Source organism: Mobula hypostoma, chromosome 21 (genome assembly GCF_963921235.1).
Source record: "Mobula hypostoma chromosome 21, sMobHyp1.1, whole genome shotgun sequence".
Taxonomy (NCBI): Eukaryota; Metazoa; Chordata; class Chondrichthyes; order Myliobatiformes; family Myliobatidae; genus Mobula; species Mobula hypostoma.
In genome coordinates this window covers 16,687,478-16,708,007 of record NC_086117.1, presented here as the reverse complement: position 1 = coordinate 16,708,007, position 20,530 = coordinate 16,687,478, and the positions used below count along the sequence as shown (strand labels likewise).

Genomic DNA, 20,530 nt, shown 5'->3' with positions numbered 1-20,530 from the left:
CTGAATATGTCATAGTTGTCACTGGTTTCATCAAGACCTGTGTGGATAAGTGTGTACCTTTGAGAACATACTGTCCATACCCAAACCAAAAGCTGTGAATAAACTAGGAGACTCGCAGTCTGCTGAGGGCTAGATCGATGGCAATCAAGACCAGTGATCCAGAACTATATAAGAAATCTAAGTACAACTTACAGAAGGCTATTTTAAGAGCAAAAAAACAATTCTGATTCAAGTTAGAGACAGGATTGGATGCATGTCAGCTCTGACAGGGTTTGCAGGCCATTACTTCCTACAAGACAAAATCTATCATCATGAATGGTTGTGATCCTTCCCTTCCTGATGAGCTCAACACATTTTATGCACACTTTGAGAAGGAGAAAAGAACTACACTTGTGCAAATCCCTGTATTATCTGGTGACCCTGTGATCTCTGTCTTGGAAGCCAACTTCGGAACATCTTTCAAAAAGGTGAACCTTGGCAAGGTGTCAGACCTCAATGGTGCATCTGCACTGAAAACTTGTGCCAACTAATTGGCAGGAGTGTTCAAGGATATCTTCAACCACTCACTACTGCGGTCAATAGCTCCCACCTGCTTCAAAAGCATAACAATCACACCAGTGCCCAAGAAGAGCAGGGTGAACTGCCTCAAAGACAGTTGCACTTACATTTATTCTGATGAAGTGCTTTGAGAGGTTGCTCATGGCCAGAATCAAATCCCACCTAAGCAAGGACCTGGAACTGCTGCAATTTACCTATCACTACAATTGGTCTTCAGCAGATGAAATCTCACTGGCTCAGCCTTGGATCACCTGGACAACAGTAATACCTTTGACAGGCTAACAACAGGAATTCTGCAGATGCTGGAAATTCAAGCAACACAGATCAAAGTCGCTGGTGAACGCAGCAGGCCAGGCAGCATCTATAGGAAGAGGTGCAGTCGACGTTTCAGGCCGAGACCCTTCGTCAGGGCTAACTGAAGGAAGAGTGAGTAAGGGATTTGAAAGTTGGAGGGGGAGGGGGAGATCCAAAATGATAGGAGAAGAGAGGAGGGGGAGGGATAGAGCCAAGAGCTGGACAGGTGATAGGCAAAAGGGGATACGAGAGGATCATGGGACAGGAGGTCCGGGAAGAAAGACAAGGGTGGGGGGGACCCAGAGGATGGGCAAGTGGTATATTCAGAGGGACAGAGGGAGAAAAAGGAGAGTGAGAGAAAGAATGTGTGCATAAAAATAAGTAACAGATGGGGTACGATGGGGAGGTGGGGCCTTAGCAGAAGTTAGAGTAAGTCGATGTTCATGCCATCAGGTTGGAGGCTACCCAGACGGAATATGAGGTGTTGTTCCTCCAACCTGAGTGTGGCTTCATCTTTACAGAAGAGGAGGCTGTGGTTAGACATGTCAGAATGGGAATGGGATGTGGAATTAAAATGTGTGGCCACTGGGAGATCCTGCTTTCCCTGGCGGACAGAGCGTAGATGTTCAGCAAAGCGGTCTCCCAGTCTGCGTCGGGTCTCGCCAATATATAAAAGGCCACATCGGGAGCCTTTGACAGGCTGCTGTTTATTGATAACAGCTCAAAGTTCAATACCATCATACCCTCAATAATAATCCACAAGCTCCAAAACATGGGCCTCTCTACCTCCCTCTGCAACCAGATTGTTAACTTCCTCACTAGGAGACACAGTCAGTGCAGATCAAAAGTAACATCCCCTCCTCACTGACAATCAACACCTGCACACTGAAGGATAGGTGCTTACCCCACTGCTCTACTCTTTCTATACCCTTGACTGTATGACTGGACACAACTCAAACACCAGCTATAAATTTGCTGATGACACAACTATAGTTGGCAGAACTATAGAACTATCAGATGGTGATGAGGTAGTGCACAAGAGTGAGATAGATTGGCTGGCTGAGTGGTGTCACAGCAACAAAACTGTACTCAACATCAGTGAGACCAAGGAATTGATTGGAAGCATGGAATCCAAGGAGACCTTGCTTCGTGTATCCTGAATTGGCTTGCCCACTGAAGGCAAAGGGTGGTTGTAGAAGGTTCATATTCTGCATGGAGGTCAGTGACCAGTGGTGTTCCACAGGTATCTGTTCTAGGACCGCTCATCTTTGTGACTTTTATAAATTACCTGGATGAAGAAATAGAAGGGTGGATGAGTAAGTTTGCTGATGACACAAAGGTTGGAGGTGTTGTGGATAATATGGAGGGTTGTCATAGGTTACAGGGGGACATCAGCAGAACTGGGCTGAGAAGTGGCAGATGGAGTTCAACCCAGATAAGTGTGAAGTGGTTCCTTTTGGTAGGTCAAATTTAAAGGGAGAATACAATATTAATGGTAAGACTCTTGGCAGTGTGGAGCATCAGAGAGATCTTGAGGTTCATGTCCATGGGACACTCAAAACTGCTATGCAGGTGGACAGTGTTGTTAAGAAGGCGTATGGTGTGTTGGCATTCATCAACCATGGGACTGAGTTCAAGAGCTGTGAGGTAATGTTAAAGTCACATAAGACTTTGGTCAGACCCTACTTGGAGTACTGTGGTCAGTTCTGGTCACCTCACTACAGGAAGGATGTGGATACTATAGAGAGAGTACAGAAGAAATTTACAAGGATATTGACTGGATTGGAGAGCATGCCTTATGAGAATAGGTTGAGCGAACTTAGCCTTTTCTCCTTGGAGCAATGGAGGATGAGAGGTGACCTGATAGAGGTGAATGTGATGAGAAGCATTGATCATGTGGATTTTTCCCAGGGATGAAATGACTAACATAAGGGGGCATAGTTTTAAGGTGCTTGGAAGTAGGTACAGAGAGTGGTGGGTGCGTGGAATGCACTGCCAGAGATGGTGGTGGAGGCGAATACATTAGAGTCTTTTAAGAGACTCTCAGATACAGGTACATGGAGCTTAGAGAAATAGAGGGTTATCTGGTAGGGAAGTTCTAGGCAGTTTCTAGAGTAGGTTACGTGGTCGGCACAACATTGTGGGCTGAAGGACCCATAATGTGCTTTAGATTTCTATGTTCTGTGTTCTATGATTGTTAACCTCAGGAAGAGGAAGTCGAGGGAACACATATCAGTCCTCTTCAAACGATCAGCAATGGAAGGGGTGAGCGGTTTCAATTCCTGTGTGGCAACATCTCTGAAGATCTATCCTGGGCCCAACATATTGATGAAATTTCAAAGTAGGCGTGGCAGCAGCTGTTCAAGCAGATTTGGTATGTCATCAAAGACTATCAAATGTCTACAGATATAGCATGGAGAGCATTCTAACTGCTGCATCACCATCTGGGATGGTTGAGGCCAGTGAACAGGATTGGAAAAAGCTGCAGAAAGTTGCAAACTCAGCCATCTCCATCAAGGGCATCTTCAAAAGGCGATGCCTCAAAAAGGCTATATCCATCATTAATTGTTATTAATGATTATGATATAGTTGGGATCACAGAGACATGGCTCCAGGGTGACCAAGGATGGGAGCTCAACGTTCAGGGATATTCAATATTCAGGAGGGATAGACATGAAGGAAGGGGAGGTGAGGTGGCGTTGCTGGTTAAAGAAGAGATTAACGCAATAGAAAGGAAGGACATAAGCCGGGAAGATGTGGAATCGATATGGGTAGAGCTGCGTAACACTAAGGGGCAGAAGACGCTGGTGGGAGTTGTGTACAGGCTACCTAACAGTAGTAGTGAGGTCGGAGATGGTATTAAACAGGAAATTAGAAAGGTGTGCAATAAAGGAACAACAGTTATAATGGGTGACTTCAATCTACATGTAGACTGGGTGAACCAAATTGGTAAAGGTGCTGAGGAAGAGGATTTCTTGGAATGTATGCGGGATGGTTTTTTGAACCAACATGTCGAGGAACCAACTAGAGAGCAGGCTATTCTGGATTGGGTTTTGAGCAACGAGGAAGGGTTAATTAGCGATCTTGTCGTGAGAGGCCCCTTGAGCATAATATGGTGGAATTCTTCATTAATATGGAGTGACATAGTTAATTCAGAAACAAAGGTTCTGAACTTAAAGAGTGGTAACTTTGAAGGTATGAGACGTGAATTAGCTAAGATAGACTGGCAAATGACACTTAAAGGATTGATGGTGGATATGCAATGGCAAGCATTTAAAGGTTGCATGGATGAACTACAACAATTGTTCATCCCAGTTTGGCAAAAGAATAAATCAAGGAAGGTAGTGCACCCGTGGCTGACAAGAGAAATTAGGGATAGTATCAATTCCAAAGATGTAGCATACAAATTAGCCAGAGAAAGTGGCTCACCTGAGGACTGGGAGAAATTCAGAGTTCAGCAGAGGAGGACAAAGGGCTTAATTAGGAAGGGGAAAAAAGATTATGAGAGAAAACTGGCGGGGAACATAAAAACAGACTGTAAAAGCTTTTATAGATATGTAAAGAGGAAAAGACTGGTAAAGACAAATGTAGGTCCCCTGCAGACAGAAACAGGTGAATTGATTATGGGGAGCAAGGACATGGCAGACCAATTGAATAATTACTTTGGTTCTGTCTTCACTAAGGAGGACATAAATAATCTTCCAGAAATAGTAGGGGACAGAGGGTCCAGTGAGATGGAGGAACTGAGTGAAATACATGTTAGTAGGGAAGTGGTGTTAGGTAAATTGAAGGGATTGAAGGCAGATAAATCCCCAGGGCCAGATGGTCGGCATCCTAGAGTGCTTAAGGAAGTAGCCCAAGAAATAGTGGATGCATTAGTGTTAATTTTTCAAAACTCATTAGATTCTGGACTAGTTCCTGAGGATTGGAGGGTGGCTAATGTAACTCCACTTTTTAAAAAAGGAGGGAGAGAGAAACCGGGGAATTATAGACCGGTTAGCCTAACGTCGGTGGTGGGGAAACTGCTGGAGTCAGTTATCAAGGATGTGATAACAGCACATTTGGAAAGCGGTGAAATGATCGGACAAAGTCAGCATGGCTTTGTGAAAGGAAAATCATGTCTGACGAATCTCATAGAATTTTTTGAGGATGTAACTAGTAGAGTGGATAGGGGAGAACCAGTGGATGTGGTATATTTGGATTTTCAAAAGGCTTTTGACAAGGTCCCACACAGGAGATTAGTGTGCAAACTTAAAGCACACGGTATTGGGGGTAAGGTATTGGTGTGGGTGGAGAATTGGTTAGCAGACAGGAAGCAAAGAGTGGGAATAAACGGGACCTTTTCAGAATGGCAGGCGGTGACTAGTAGGGTACCGCAAGGCTCAGTGCTGGGACCCCAGTTGTTTACAATATATATTAATGACTTGGATGAGGGAATTAAATGCAGCATCTCCAAGTTTGCGGATGACACGAAGCTGGGTGGCAGTGTTAGCAGTGAGGAGGATGCTAAGAGGATGCAGGGTGACTTGGATAGGTTCGGTGAGTGGGCAAACTCATGGCAGATGCAATTTAATGTGGATAAATGTGAAGTTATCCACTTTGGTGGCAAAAATAGGAAAACAGATTATTATCTGAATGGTGGCCGATTAGGAAAAGGGGAGGTGCAACGAGACCTGGGTGTCATTATACACCAGTCATTGAAAGTAGGCATGCAGGTACAGCAGGCGGTGAAAAAAGCGAATGGTATGCTGGCATTTATAGTGAGAGGATTCGAGTACAGGAGCAGGGAGGTACTACTGCAGTTGTACAAGGCCTTGTTGAGACCACACCTGAAGTATTGTGTGCAGTTTTGGTCCCCTAATCTGAGGAAAGACATCTTTGCCATAGAGGGAGTACAAAGAAGGTTCACCAGATTGATTCCTGGGATGGCAGGACTTTCATATGAAGAAAGACTGGATGAACTGTGCTTGTACTCGTTGGAATTTAGAAGATTGAGGGGGGATCTGATTGAAACGTATAAGATCCTAAAGGGATTGGACAGGCTAGATGCAGGAAGATTGTTCCCGATGTTGGGGAAGTCCAGAACGAGGGGTCACAGTTTGAGGATAGAGGGGAAGCCTTTTAGGACCGAGATTAGGAAAAACTTCTTCACACAGAGAGTGGTGAATCTGTGGAATTCTCTGCCACAGGAAACTGTTGACGCCAGTTCATTGGCTATGTTTAAGAGGGAGTTAGATATGGCCCTTGTGGCTACAGGGGTCAGGGGGTATGGAGGGAAGGCTGGGGCGGGGTTCTGAGTTGGATGATCAGCCATGATCATAATAAATGGTGGTGCAGGCTCGAAGGGCCGAATGGCCTACTCCTGCACCTATTTTCTATGTTTCTATGTTTCTATTAAGGACCCCCAACACCCAGGACATGCTTCGTATTGCCATTATCAAGAAGGAAGTACAGGAGCCTGAAGACACACACTCAATGTTTCAGAAACACTTCTTCCCCTCTGCTATCAGATTTCTGAATGGCCAATGAATCCATGTACACTACCTCACCTTTTTTTTCGCTCTCTTTTAGTTTTCTCATACATTGTATTGTACTGCTGCCAATGATATTAAACCTAATTCTGACTCAGGTAGCAGAGGAGATAGAATAAAGGAAATTTCTCTGTAAGGAGAAATAAAGTATCAATTAAGGGCAGTTAAGATTTGTTTTTGTAACATGTTGTTAATATAGTAAGGTAGTGTAATCTCATATGGCCTGATCCTCATGGTCATATTCTGCAAAGCAATCACAAATCTGCATTTGGACTCACCATTGCAGTGGATGCCTTATTATGAACACCAAATGCAGCACAATGGACTGCAAGAAATGCAAGTGAATTGCTGCTTTACTTTGAATTTGTCTGGCAACCCAGGCCTGTACCAGAAAACCAGGTTTGATTTGCAGAGGGCTATTTCAAGGGCAAAGAGACAATTTCGAATGAGGCTGGAAGCGACACTGGAAGCACGGCAACTCCGGCAGGATCTGCAAGAGATTACTTCCTACAAAGCGAAACTCAATAGCATGAATGGCAGCGATGAGTTCATCTGGTGAAGCAATGCCTTCTATGCACGCTTTGAAAGGGAGAATACAACTACAGCTGTGAAGATCCCTGCTGCACCTGATGACCCTGTGATCTCTGTCTCAGAGGCCGATGTTAGACTGTCTTTAAAGAGAGTGAACCCTCGCAAGGCAAAAGGTCCCGATGGAGTACCTGGTAAGGCTCTGAAAACCTTTGCCAACCAACTAGCAGGAGTATTCAAGGACATTTTCAACCTCTCACTGCTATAGGTGGAAGTTCCCACCTGCTTCAAAAAGGCAACAATTATCTCAGTGCCTAAGAATAATAATGTGGTAAACACAAAATAATCTGCAGATGCTGGGATCAAAGCAACATTCACAACACACTGGAGGAACTCAGCAGGTCGGGCAGCATCCGTGGAAACGATTGGTCGACGTTTCGGGCCGGAACCCTTCGTCGGGACTGTAGAGGGAAGGGGCAGAGGCCCTACAAAGAAGGTGGGGGAGGGTGGGAAGGAGAAGGCTGGTAGGTTCCAGGTGAAAAACCAGTAAGGTGAAAAACAAAGGGGTGGGGGAGGGGAGGGGAAGCAGGGAGGTGATAGGCAGGAAAGGTGAAGAAGGAATAGGGGAAAACACAATGGGTAGTAGAAGGAGGCAGAACCATGAAGGTGATAGGCAGCTGGGGAAGGGGGCAGAGTGAAATAGGGATACGGGAAGGGAGGGGGAGGGATTTATCGGAAGTTGGAGAATTCTATGTTCATACCAAGGGGCTGGAGTCTACCTAGACGGTATATGAGGTGTTGCTCCTCCAACCTGAGTTTAGCCTCATCATGGCAGTAGAGGAGGCCATGTATGGACCTATCTGAATGGGATTGGGAAGCAGAGTTGAAGTGGGTGACTACCGGGAGATCCTGTCTGTTGTGGCGGATGGAGCGGAGGTGCTCGACGAAGCGGTCCCCCAATGTGTCAGGTTTCATCGATGTAGAGGAGGCCGCACCGGGAGCACCGGATGCAATAGTTGACCCCAATAGACTCACAAGTGAAGTGTTGCCTCACCTGGAAGGACTGTTTGGGGCCCTGAATGGTGGCAAGAGAGGAGGTGTAGGGACAGGTGTAGCACTTACGCTTACAGGGATAAGTGCCGGGTGGGAGATCCATGGGGAGGGACGTGTGGATAAGGGAGTCGCGGAGGGACCGATCCCTGCGGAAAACGGAGAGAGGTGGAGAGGGAAAGATGTGCTTAGTGGTGGGGTTCTGTTGAAGGTGGCGGAAGTTGCGGAGGATAATGTGCTGGATCCGGAGGCTGGTGGGGTGGTAGGTGAGGACAAGGGGAACTCTGTCCCTGTTGTGGTGGCGGGAGGATGGGGTGAGGGCTGAAGTGCGGGAAATGGAGGAGATGCAGGTGAGGGCATCATTGATAACGGTAGAAGGGACACCACGATCCTTAAATAAAGAGGACATTTGAGATGCTCTGGAACGGAAAGCCTCATCCTGGTAGCAGATGCGGTGGAGACGGAGGAACTGGGAATAGGGACCGGCATTTTTGCATGTGGTGGGGTGGGAAGAGGTATAGTCGAGGTAGTTATGAGAGTCAGTAGGCTTGTAGAAGATGTCAGTGGAATGTCATTCTGATTCAAGATGTCCTTCTTCACCTTTCCTGCCTATCACCTCCCTGCTTCCCCTCCCCTCCCCCACCCCTTTGTTTTTCACCTGGAACCTACCAGCCTTCTCCTTCCCACCCTCCCCCACCTTCTTTATAGGGCCTCTGCCCCTTCCCTCTACAGTCCTGATGAAGGGTTCCGGCCCGAAACGTCGACTCATCGTTTCCACGGACGCTGCCCGACCTGCTGAGTTCCTCCAGCGTGTTGTGAATAATAATGTGGGCTGCCTTAATGACTATTGCCCGGTAGCACTCACATCGACAGTGATGAAATGCTTTGAGAAGTTGGTCATGACGAGACTGCCTCAGCAAGGACCTGGACCCATTGCAGTTTACCTATCGCCACAATAAGTCAACGCCAGACGCAATCTCCATGGCTCTTCACACAGCCATAGACCACCTGGACAATACAAACAGCGATGTCAGGATGCTGTTCATCAACTATAACTCAGCATTTAATACCATCATTCCCACAATCCTGATTGAGAAGTTGCAGAACCTGGGCCTCCGTACCTCCCTCTGCAATTGGATCCTCAACTTCCTAACCAGAAGACCACAATCTGTGCGGATTGGTGATAACATCTCCGCCTCACTGACAATCAACACTGGTGCATCACAGAGGTGTGTGCTTAGCCCACTGTTCTACTCTCTGTATACACATGACTGTGTGGCTAGGCATAACTCAAATACCATCTATAAATTTGCTGATGATACAACCATTGTTGGTAGAATCTCAGATGGTGACAAGAGGGCGTACAGGAGTGAGATATGCCAACTAGTGGAGTGGTGCCACAGCAACAACCTGGCACTCAACGTCAGTAAGACGGAAGAGATAACTGTGGACTTCAGGAAGGTTAAGACAAAGGAACACATACCAATCCTCATAGAGGGATCAGAAGCAGAGAGAGTGAGCAGCTTCAAGTTCCTGGGTGTCAAGATTTCTGAGGATCTAACCTGGCCCCAACATATCGATGTAGTTATAAAGGCGGCAAGACAGCAGTTATACTTTATTAGGAGTTTGAAGAGATTTGGCACGTCAACAAGTACACTGAAAACCTTCCATAGTTGTGCCGTGGAGAACATACTGGCTGCTTCACTGTCTGGTATGGAGGGGCTGCTGCACAGGACGGAAAGAAGCTGCAGAAGGTTGTAAATCTAGTCAGCTCTATCTTGGGTACTAGCCTACAAAGTACCCAGGACATCTTCAGGGAGCAGTGTCTCAGAAAGGCAGCATCCATTATTAAGGGCCTCCAGCACCCAGGACATGCCCTTTTCTCACTGTTACCATTAGGTAGGTGGTACAGAAGTCTGAAGCTGCACACTCAGCGATTCAGGAAGAACTTCTTCCCCTCCGCCATACGATTCCTAAATGGACATTGAATCTTTGGACACTAACTCACTTTTATTTTAAACTACAGTATTTCTGTTTTTGCAGGTACTTAAATCTATTCAATATACGTAATTGATTTACTTGTTTATTTTTTAAAAAATTTATTATTTTTCTCAGCTAGATTATGTATTGTATTGAACTGCTGCTAAGTTAACAAATTTCACGTCCGTATGTTCTTACCTGTCGCGCTAATTTATTTTTCTATAATCCACCCTACTAGTAAAGTTAAAAAGGAGTGCACCTCAAGGACAACTCAACTGCCACTTTCCGCGAAGTGTCAGGACTCGGGTCACAATCAATACACCATAAACATATTTCAGGCTAGTGGAACATGTCCGTTTGATTTAAAAATACTAACTTGGCTCATCTATCCAATTGTTGCTGCCCGACTTAATGAGTATGCCTCAGTTGGTAGTTTGTTTTCAGTTTCGGATTTCTAACATGCGCAGTGTGCTACTCAGGGAAATAAAAATAGCCGATGGGGAAAGAGACAAATACCACTTCCCCTGACCTCTCGTTGAGCACTACCTTTCTAAAAGAAGTCGTGCGCCAATTTTAAACAAAATTACATGAAAATTGGAACAATAAACCAAACACAGCTCACAATCCAAGTTAAATGCGTCCGAGCCTCGACAGACTGCACCCGTTCCCTGACTCTCGGGCGACTCCTACACACTGTTTCCAGTATCCTGAGTGTATTTTACAATCCCCTAACACTTACTGACACGAGTGTTTCTCGGCTTTGGGTATTAACGCCAGGCTACGCCCGTTGTTGATGCTTCTGGAGGTACTGGCGTTCCGTGGCTCGGTGGGGAACTGCTATGTGACGCCTCTTCGGGGCGGACCTCCAGCTTCGCCGGTTCCCTCCTCCCCTCCCCTCCCTTCCCCTCCCCTCCCCTCAGGCACGCCGAACCGACCGAGGAGGAACAATGGCATCCACCGGTTACCTTAGCCAACATTAGAACAGCTTGTGTGAGTTCGTTTTTAAAATTAGTTTTGATATCCTTCTCACTTATTTATTTCTCTTATTTTGAACGTGGGCCTTGAAAATACTAATTCCCGACAGGGAGACGTTACGCCTCTTCCGGCTGACGCCCGGAGCCACTTCCGGCGGGGTGGGGGAATGTTTTTGTTCGGGGGGGAAAAGACTCCCACTCGAAATAACCTGAGAAGCTGGCAGGAAGGGAAGCCCCGGACCGTCCGGGAAGGGGGAGGAAGGAGGAGCCGGCTGCGGGTGCTCGCGAGGTGAGCTGTTATACCTTCTTGTGTTTGAGCCAGTGCACTGGGCGGCTGGCTGGCATCAATTGAGGTGTTTCACCTCGCACCTTGGCTGGGGCACTGGGGAATTAGAATGGTGGTGGGAATGGCTGGCAGATCACGCATTGGGGAATGGAGGGTGGGAATAGCTGGGAGATCAGGCATTGGGGAATGAGGGGTGGGAATAGCTGGGAGATCAGGCATTGGGAAATGGGGATGGAATGGCTGGGAGATCAGGCATTGGGAAATGGGAATGGAATGGCTGGGAGATCAGGCATTGGGGAATGGGGGGTGGGAATAGCTGGGAGATCAGGCATTGGGAAATGGGGATGGAATGGCTGGGAGATCAGGCATTGGGAAATGGGGATGGGAATGGTTAGTAGATTGGACACTGAGGAAATCAGGGTGGAATGTCTGGCAGACCAGGTACTGATGTAATGGAGATGGGAATGGCTGGCGGAACATGCACTGAGGAAGTGGGGATAGGAATGGCTGGAAGACCAGGCACTGAAGAAAGGGATGGGAATGGCTGGGACGTCATGTACTGAAGAAATAGGGATGGCTGTCAGTTTGGGCTCGGTGTGGGAATGGCTGACAATCTGGACTCTTACTGGTGGGATTGGGAATGGCTGGCAGCCTGGGCTCTGGGGAATAGAATGATTGGGAGATGGCCTCTAGAATGAGCAAGGCAGCAGTTTGGCCTATCAAGGGATAGGAATAGAATGACAGCTCATTTCCTGATGGGAAAAGCAGCAAGTACCAACACATGGTATGACTCTTCTGGGAAATAACATGCCAGTGATCAAATGGAACACTTAATTGTCATGAACTAGCAACTGAAACTTCTCATGAATTAACTTAAAGATGACACTGTTCACCTTCTTTGGAGAGGAATAATGCTTATTTTGTGGGGTGGTGGCTGTAAATTGGATATGTGGTGTTGATAATTGGGCGACTTGGATCTGATAAATGATTCTGGTAACTGGAATCTAGTTTCTGTGTGGAACCGTTATTTTGAGATTTTGTTGATTCTACCAGGTGAAATAGTTCACCTTTGTTGAGTTATAGTTGGATTATATTAGTCAAATGATCATGTTTCCATTGTAACTAAGTAATCTGATTTTATTGTGTACAGAATTTGTAAAATTTACAGTGTAATAGAAAAGCATTAATGCATAATGTCAAAAATAGCGCCCTTTGTGCTCTACTCTCTGCCTGTGATTCTTGGGTTTATTGCTGCTCACTGCAACTATTCTTTTAAGTATCATAAACTTATAAAAAAACTTGAAGTAGGAAATAGAAACAAACTCTTTGGTGTACAGAGCCTGGGGCAGGCCATCAACCAACCATTTACTCTAATCCTATATTATTTAAACCTTTCAAATAGTGTAAGGCCTTGATAGAGTGGATATGGAGAGGATGTTTCCTACGATGGGAGAGTCTAGGACCAAAGGATAGATGGGGGTCCTCTTAGAATGGAGATGAGGAGGAATTTCTTTAGCCAGAGGGTGGTGAATCTGTGGATTTTTTTTACAATAGGCAACTGTGGAGGCTAGGTCTTATTGTATATTTAAGGCAGAGGTTGATAGATTCTTGTTTGGTCAGGGCATAAAGGAATATGGGGAGAAGGTGGAAGACTGGGGCTGAGAAGAAATTTGGATCAGCCATGATGAAATGGTGGAGTAGTCTCAGTGGGCCATATGGCCTAATTCTGCTCCTATATATTATGGTCTTATTAATCTCGTTTAAAAAACTTTTCCCCACATCATCATCCACTCACTCCCCCTAACGATAGGCAGGCTTCTTGCTACTCTTTGATGTACATCAATAGATGTATCTATGGACTACCTGAACTCAACATCAACTTGAACTGTGATTGCTGCCCACGGGTAATAAATCTTTAAGTTAATTCTAGTTCAATAATGAAGCTATTCCCTACTGATACAATTTATTTCTTCATGTAGATGTAGATGAGTTGGATTGTGGCCATAGCCATGGGCTTTAGGGTATTCTGTGCAGCAGGTATCCATCACCATATTGACTGGATTTGTCACCATTAAGGTAAAGAACTAGTGGCAGAGGTTCACGAGACAAGCAGAAGCTGGTCTCCAGTCAATATACAGTACAGGTACTAGTGACTATGGGATGAGTCTGAGTCACTGACATATGGGCTGATAGGGAGTTTCAGCTGTGAAGAGTCAATTTACTTGGAAGTTGCATTCATTTTTGGGAATCTTTCTGTTGTAATGTGAATTGCTGTGCCTTCAAACATTTTGATGATTAGTCCTTTTGTCAGAAACTCAATGTGATATCCTTGAGGGAAAATTAAATACAGCCCATGTCTTACAGTTTAACTTTTATTTGAAAGCAGTAAAGTCCTTTACAAATTAATACCAAATCTGAAAAGGGTAAGTTAATTTTTCATACTTCTATTGCATCCAAACCTTGCAGCAAGAGTCATTGAAAACTCGCTGAGTTTCCTATCTGGCATGCAGCTTATTCCTGAATTGAAATGCTGTAGATTTTTTTTTGTTTCATCTAGTACTAGTGTTTGATTTAGAGCATAGTTTCTGCAGCATATTTGAATTGTAATGCATTAGTTTAAAACAAGATATATAAATAGAGGAGGGAGAAACTAAGGGTTGTAAGGGTTTTTTGTAAATCATATTAGTAGTTATGAGAAAACTTCTTGTTTTGAGTATCACCTATGTAACTACCATGATTGTGGATAAATAACAGTAGATAAATTTCTAGGGTTCTAGGGCTCTAGGGCAGCAAAACAGTCAAATAAATGACTTGGACTTTTACACTAAAAAAGGCTGACATACAATAAGAGTAAAAAATGGCAGCTCCACCTTCGGAAAACTGTATGTCTGGACTCTCCTTCAGAGTTTGTTCAAGGGAATGTTGAGGGATGATGAATTCATGTGGGTTATAAGTCTGTTCATAGTTGCAACAACTTAGTAACAAATGAGTCTTGGCTTGATTTTTTTTCTTTTTGTATGTTGGAATGAATTTGCTAAATAAAATGATCAAGGGTTTGGCATAATTTTTTCATGACCACTACTGATCAGTACATTTTTATAAAGTGTTTTTTAACTTACCTGGACAACAGAGATCTTGAATGTTGCAGTATTGGTTTTATGCAATGAGTTCAAGGCTAGGTTCATGGAGAGAGTTCAAAATGTCCATTTTAAGTGGAAAAGCCATGTCCAGCTGTGCATTGTGGTTAAGATGTTAGAGAAAACATGGAGATTAGAGCCGACTGACTGTCTGATATGAAAGGAAGTTCCATTGAAAGCTTCTCATCAGTTACTTGACTCTTCCTATCAAACTATATCTCATTGCCAAGATTTGAGATTGTAATTGTTCTGTTGAAGTGAACTTAATAACAAAACATTAAGAGTCAAGGTCCAGTACAACGCTTGAGCACCTACCCACCCTTTTCTTTCTCATTGTTTAGAAAGTTTAATAAATTTAGCACTGCAGTTTTGTTTTAAGTTCGTCTTGCTCTTTGGTTAAATATATCTTTTTTTTAACAATGGCTTAGCATTTGTAAGGCTTTCTGTGTAACGAGGAGCGATGGCTAATTTGTATTCTTTGTTTTCCGTGGAATGATCAACCAGTCAGCTAAAATATCCTTGAGCTAAAAGCTTTTTTTAGCTATTTAACACAACAGTAATAGATGCTACAAGAGTGGTGATGAAATGGTAACAGTTAACACTTAAAATGCTGGAGGAACTTAGCCGGCCAGGCAGCATCTATGGAAAAGAGTAAACAGTCAATGTTTTAGGCCAAGACCCTTCTTCAGGACTGGGTCTTGGCTTGAAACGTTGACTCTTTTCCATAGATGCTGCCTGGCCTGCTGAATTTCTCCAGCATTTTATGTGTGTTGCTTTGGATTTCCAGCATCTACAGATTTTCTCGTATCAGTTCACACTTGCAGTTCCCAGTCCAGATGAGACCCATTTTCAGCTGTTTCTTTCTGCTGGAGCACAATTTTCATGATAATGGAGTATATCTCAAAGAGATTTGGCCTGAATATGACTTAAAGGAAAGAAGCTCTGGCGAGGTGCTCATCAGGTTGTTGAACTTAATGAAAGAATACTTGTGAAGGGAGGAGAGATGAAGGAAAGAAGCACAAAAATAATTTATTAAATCACGAAAACTGTTGTATCAATGATACAGACTGGAAAAATAATGAATATTTTGATATCTTTTTTTAATAAAATGGTCTATAGAATCAACAGCTCAGAAAAGGCCCATCAACCAATTATGTGCATGTCAACTATGAAATGCCTTTCTATACTAAACTCATTTAGCAGCATTCTGTTAGTAGCTTTCTATGCCAGGTGATTTAAGTACTCAACCAGATCGAAGTTCAAAGTAAAGAGTATGAGAGTACATACATGTCACCACATAAAACCTTGAAGGTTCTTTTTCCTGCAGGCATACTTCGCAAATCTATGGAACAGTAACTGAAAACAGGATCAATTAATAACAAACTATGTATATGCAAATATAAATAAATAGCAATAAATAAGGGGGCATGAAATATAAAGAGTCCTTAAAGTGAGATCATTGGTTGTGGGAACACCAGAAGTAGGATGAGTGTAGTTATCCCCTATTGTTCAAGAGCCTGATGATTGAGGGGTAGTCACTGTTCTTGAACCTGGTGGTGCAAGTCCTGAGGGACCTGTATCTTCTACCTGATGGCAGCAGCAAAAAAAAGCATGGCCTGGGTGGTGGGGATCTTTGATGATAGATGCTATTCTTCTGCAGCAATGTTTCACGTAGAAACATAGAAAACCTACAGCACAATACGGGTCCTTCGGCCCAAAAAACTGTGCCAAGCGTGTCCCTACCTGAGAACTACCTAGGCTTTACCCATAGTCCTCTACTTTTCTAAGCTCCATGTAGCCATCCAGCAGTCTCTTAAAAGACTGTATTGTTTCCACCTCCACCACCGCTGCCGGCAGCCCATTCCACACACTCACCACTCTCTGTGTAAAAAAAACTTGCCCCTGACATCTCCTCTGTACCTACTTCCAAGCACCCTAAAACTATGCACTCTCGTGCTAGCCATTTCGGCACTGGGGAAAAGCCTCTGACTATCCACACGATCAATGCCTCTCATTAATTTGAACACCTCTATCAGGTCACCTCTCATCCTCCGTCGCTCCAAGGAGAAAAGGCCGAGTTCACTCAATCTATTCTCATAAGGATTGCTCCCCAATCCAGGCAACGTCCTTGTAAATCTCCTCTGCAGCCTTTCTATGGTTTCCACATCCTTCCTGTAGTGAGGTGACAAGAATTGAGCACAGTACTCCAAGTGGGGTCTGACCAGGGTCCTATATAGCTGCAACATTACCTCTTGGCTCTTAAACTCAATCCCACGATTGATGAAGGCCAATACACCGTATGCCTTCCTAACCACAGAGTCAACCTGTGTAGCAGCTTTGAGTATCCTATGGACTCGGACCCCAAGATCCCTCTGATCCTCCACACTGCCAAGAGTTACATTAATGCTATATTCTGCCGTCAAATTTGACCTACCAAAATGAACCACGATGTAGATGTGCTTAATGGTTGGAGCGCTTTACCTGTGATGTACTGGGCCGAATTCACTACCTTTTGTCAAATTTTCCACTCAAAGGCATTGGTGTTCCCATACTAGGCTGTAATGTAGCCAGTCAGCACACTTTCCACCACACGTCTATAGAAGTTTGCAAAGGGTTTTGGCTACATGCTGAATCTCCGCAGGCTCCTGCAGAAGTAGAGGCACTGTTATGTTTTCTTTGCGATTATATTTATCTGATGGGTCCAAGACAGGTCCTCTGATTTAGTGATACTCAGGAACCTAAAGTTACTGACCCTCTCCACCTCTGATGTTTACTGGCTAATAGACCTATGATTTCCTTCTCCTGAAGTCTACAATCAGTTTCTTGGTCTTTATTTGAATATTATTCAAATATTGTGAGAGTAGCTGCCTTAACACTTTCCCAAGCAGGATGCTGCAAATTGCAGTCTCCACACTGTAGGTAGAAAAAAATCCTCAGATCCTCTCTAACCATCTTAGTCCTCAACATAAACATGTGCCCTCTGATATTAGGTGTCTATTATGGAGAAGTGTTTCTCACTATTCATCTTATATGTGCCTCTCATAATTTTGTATGCATCTCTTTGCTCCCGCTTGAGCCTTCTCCACTCCAAAGAATACAAAATAAGTATATCCAGTCTTTCCTCACCACTGAAACGTTCTAAAATTTGTGTAGTAAATCTCCTCTGCATTTTCTCTAGTGTAGGTGAGTTCTTCCAATGGTGTGGCACTCAAAACCACACACAGTACTCTAGTCAAACCATATAGTTTTATTAAGTTGTACCATGACCTTCATGTTTTTGTATTCTATGCCCCAGCTAATCCTATTTGCCTTCTTCCTCTTCTCGACCTGCGCTTCCACCATTAGAAATCAATGACCTTGCATACCAAGGTACCTTTGTTCCTCATTTCTGGCCCTGTCCCTGCATTCGTGTTGTAGGTCTCCCCTTTCAAGACCTAACAGAATGCCTGATTTTCCATCTGCCATTGCTCTGCCCAGTTTACCAGCAAATCAATAGTATTCTTTAACCCAAAACTATCCTCACAATTAACAACAGCAATTTTCATGTCCTCTGCACATGTATTAATCATACCTCCAACATTCACATCTCAATCTCTACTTTCCCCTCTCAGGTTTTGATTCCATTTATATAAATCTATTCTTAATTTTATTTACAGAAACAGGCTGAACTTGTCAAAAGTTCAAAGTAAATTTATTATTGAAGTATGTACATGTCACCATATACTACCCTGAGATTCATTTTTTTACCGGCAGTCATAGTAGAACAAAGAAATACAAAAGAATCAATGAAAAACTACACATAATCAAACCAACGTGCAAAAGAAGACAAACAGGGGAAATACAAAAATAATAATAATAATAACAACAATATAGCATGAGTTGTAGAGTACTTGAAAGAGAGTCTGTAGGTTGTGGAGGTGAGTGAAGTTATCCACACAGGTTCAGGAGCCTAGTAGCTGAAGGGTATAACTGTTCCTTGATCAGGGACCCAAGACCCTTATACCTCCTTCCGAATGGCACCATTGAGAAGAGAGTATGGCCTGGATAGTAGATTAGTCCCTACTATGCATTTTTAGAAGTTTGTCAAAGTTTTTCCTGACGTGGAACTGTGCAAACCTCTAAGAAAACAGAAGTGCTGCCGTGCCTTACCAAGTATAAAAACTTGCAAACTCAGCAATATGGAGAGATGACCTGTTATAAGATGCAGTATTTATAAAGTTTCATTCTGCCCAATTTGTAAAAGTTTTTCTCGAATAGACACGAGAAAGGTAAGAGTCTCAAGAAGAGTCACAGTGTAGAAATGTAACAGTGACTGATCCTTTGCGAAACCAGATTTTCGTTCAGGATATCCATTTTGAAAATGAAGGCGTATATGGAATTGTATTCCCTTCCTTCCTGTCTTAATGTAATTTTGAGACTATTATTAAAAACTGGAACAATTATAAGTACTTTTTGTACAGCTGAGCAGGATCTTCACAGTAAGTAATCAGAGTGTTAATATTAACTTATATAACTATTGTAGATTTATAAAGGTTAATCATTAACTCCATTGTTTGAAGGTATTGTAAACTAATTTATTCTTGCTGTTAAGAGTGTGGGTTTGTAAGTTAAAGAGCCAAACTGATTGCTATATTGGTGCATCTTTAATGTTGCATAAAACATATTTAACCAGGTGGCTGTTGATCATAAACCAGAATGGTATTAAGTTTAAAACTGCAAACACAAGGAAATCTGCAGATGCTGGAATTTCAAGTAACACACATCAAAGTTGCTGGTGAACGCAGCAGGCCAGGCAGCATCTCCAGGAAGAGGTACAGTCGACGTTTCGGGCCGAGACCCTTCATCAGGACTAACTGAAAGAAGAGCTAGTAAGAGATTTGAAAGTGGGAGGGGGAGATCCGAAATGATAGAAGACAGGAGGGGGAGGGATGGAGCCAAGAGCTGGACAGTTGATTGGCAAAAGGGATATGAGAGCTGTGATAGCGGGTCTGAGTCAAAATGTGATCGAAAAGTTTAAGAGCTGAAGAAATTACAGATGGAGAGCAGTGAGAGATGGTTTCACTGAACCCCCGTCGAAGAGAAGATTTAAACTTCTTCAGTGTAGGCATCACCGGAAGGGGCTTTGCAGTAGTGAATTTAAAAACGCAAACAAGGAAATCTGCAGATGCTGGAATTTCAAGCAACACACATAAAAGTTGCTGGTGAACGCAGCAGGCCAGGCAGCATTTCTAGGAAGAGGTACAGTCGATGTTTCGGGCCGAGACCCTTCATCAGGACTAACTGAAAGAAGAGCTAGTAAGAGATTTGTACAGTCGACATTTCCTAAAGGCACAGCTAGTGCCATCTAATGGAATCTCTACCACTCAAAACTTTATGTTTTTGGTTACAAATGTGAGGAAGTGTGCTTCATATTTAAGAATTTTTGTTCGCGGTTACTGAATCTTCATCTTGGATTGTTGTCTAATGTCAAGTTCATCCCAATTATTCAGTCTCAAATTCTAGGCAAAGGTCATCTAGTAAGCATTGAGCTTTGGAGACTATTAAATGGACACAGAGATACAGTTAGCCTTTAATGAGCTAAAAATGTAGAGCTTGCCAGTGTGGTTGATGCCAGTGATCAGTGCAAAAAAAATGTGTGTAGCTTTTTTGATACCCTGTAACACATGTGAAGAAGCCAAGCCTCCAGAGCAGATTCACCTCTTTTCAACTGCATCTGATTCTCCTGCCTCTGGTTTTCCTCTCTTCCCCCCGCAGGAGAAAGTATTGGCCTTCCATTTATAGCATTTTAATATTGGCTACCCCACACATTTTAAATGGACTACTAGAAGATAACTTGGTTTTAAAAAAACTTCAGGCTCGTGTCACCAAACCCTAAGAACCATCAAATCGGAAGCAAAAAAATTACTTGAAGTTAGCTGAATTCTCCTAATATAATTCCTGCCAGAGGGCCAAGTTTGTTGTTATATAATGCTGAAAATCATTAAATTAAAAGGATGAAGAACATTTTTCTGTTTTCAACTGAACTCTCTTTCCCATCAGTTGTAGTTGCTCTATTCTGGAGTAGAACATGCACCAGATAAATCTTTTTTTTACTGCGATCTTCATTAAGTAAGATCAATAGAATATTGAACTATGTAACCAAAAGGTTAATGATGAAACCTTAAGTGCTTTAGGTAGATTTTGCCATAAGCA

The 20,530-nt window shown here is 43.5% G+C and overlaps 2 protein-coding genes across 11 annotated transcripts in view; one reads left to right on the top strand and one right to left on the bottom strand.

The window, feature by feature from the left end:
- Positions 1-20,530, bottom strand: part of LOC134359821 (kynurenine--oxoglutarate transaminase 3-like) — a 121,218-nt gene that overhangs the window by 47,617 nt on the left and 53,071 nt on the right. Inside the window, exon 2 of one of the 7 annotated variants that reach the window (XM_063073519.1) lies at positions 15,626-15,680. The exons of 4 other annotated variants lie outside the window; for them this stretch is intronic. The gene's annotated coding sequence lies outside the window, so the exon portion shown is untranslated. Of the gene's footprint in view, positions 1-8,826; positions 8,970-10,680; positions 10,812-15,625; positions 15,681-20,530 lie in introns of those variants that run through there. 2 more of the 7 variants (XM_063073518.1, XM_063073517.1) reach the window with 2 other exon arrangements.
- Positions 10,847-20,530, top strand: part of lrrc8aa (leucine rich repeat containing 8 VRAC subunit Aa) — a 52,886-nt gene continuing 43,202 nt past the window's right edge. The window contains exon 1 of one of the 4 annotated variants that reach the window (XM_063073514.1): positions 10,847-10,931. Coding sequence is in view for 1 of the 4 variants with exons in the window: in XM_063073511.1 (XP_062929581.1) it covers positions 11,083-11,204 (122 nt within the window). In the remaining 3 variants the exon portion in view is untranslated. Of the gene's footprint in view, positions 10,932-11,024; positions 11,205-20,530 lie in introns of those variants that run through there. The other 3 variants (XM_063073513.1, XM_063073511.1, XM_063073512.1) reach the window with 3 other exon arrangements.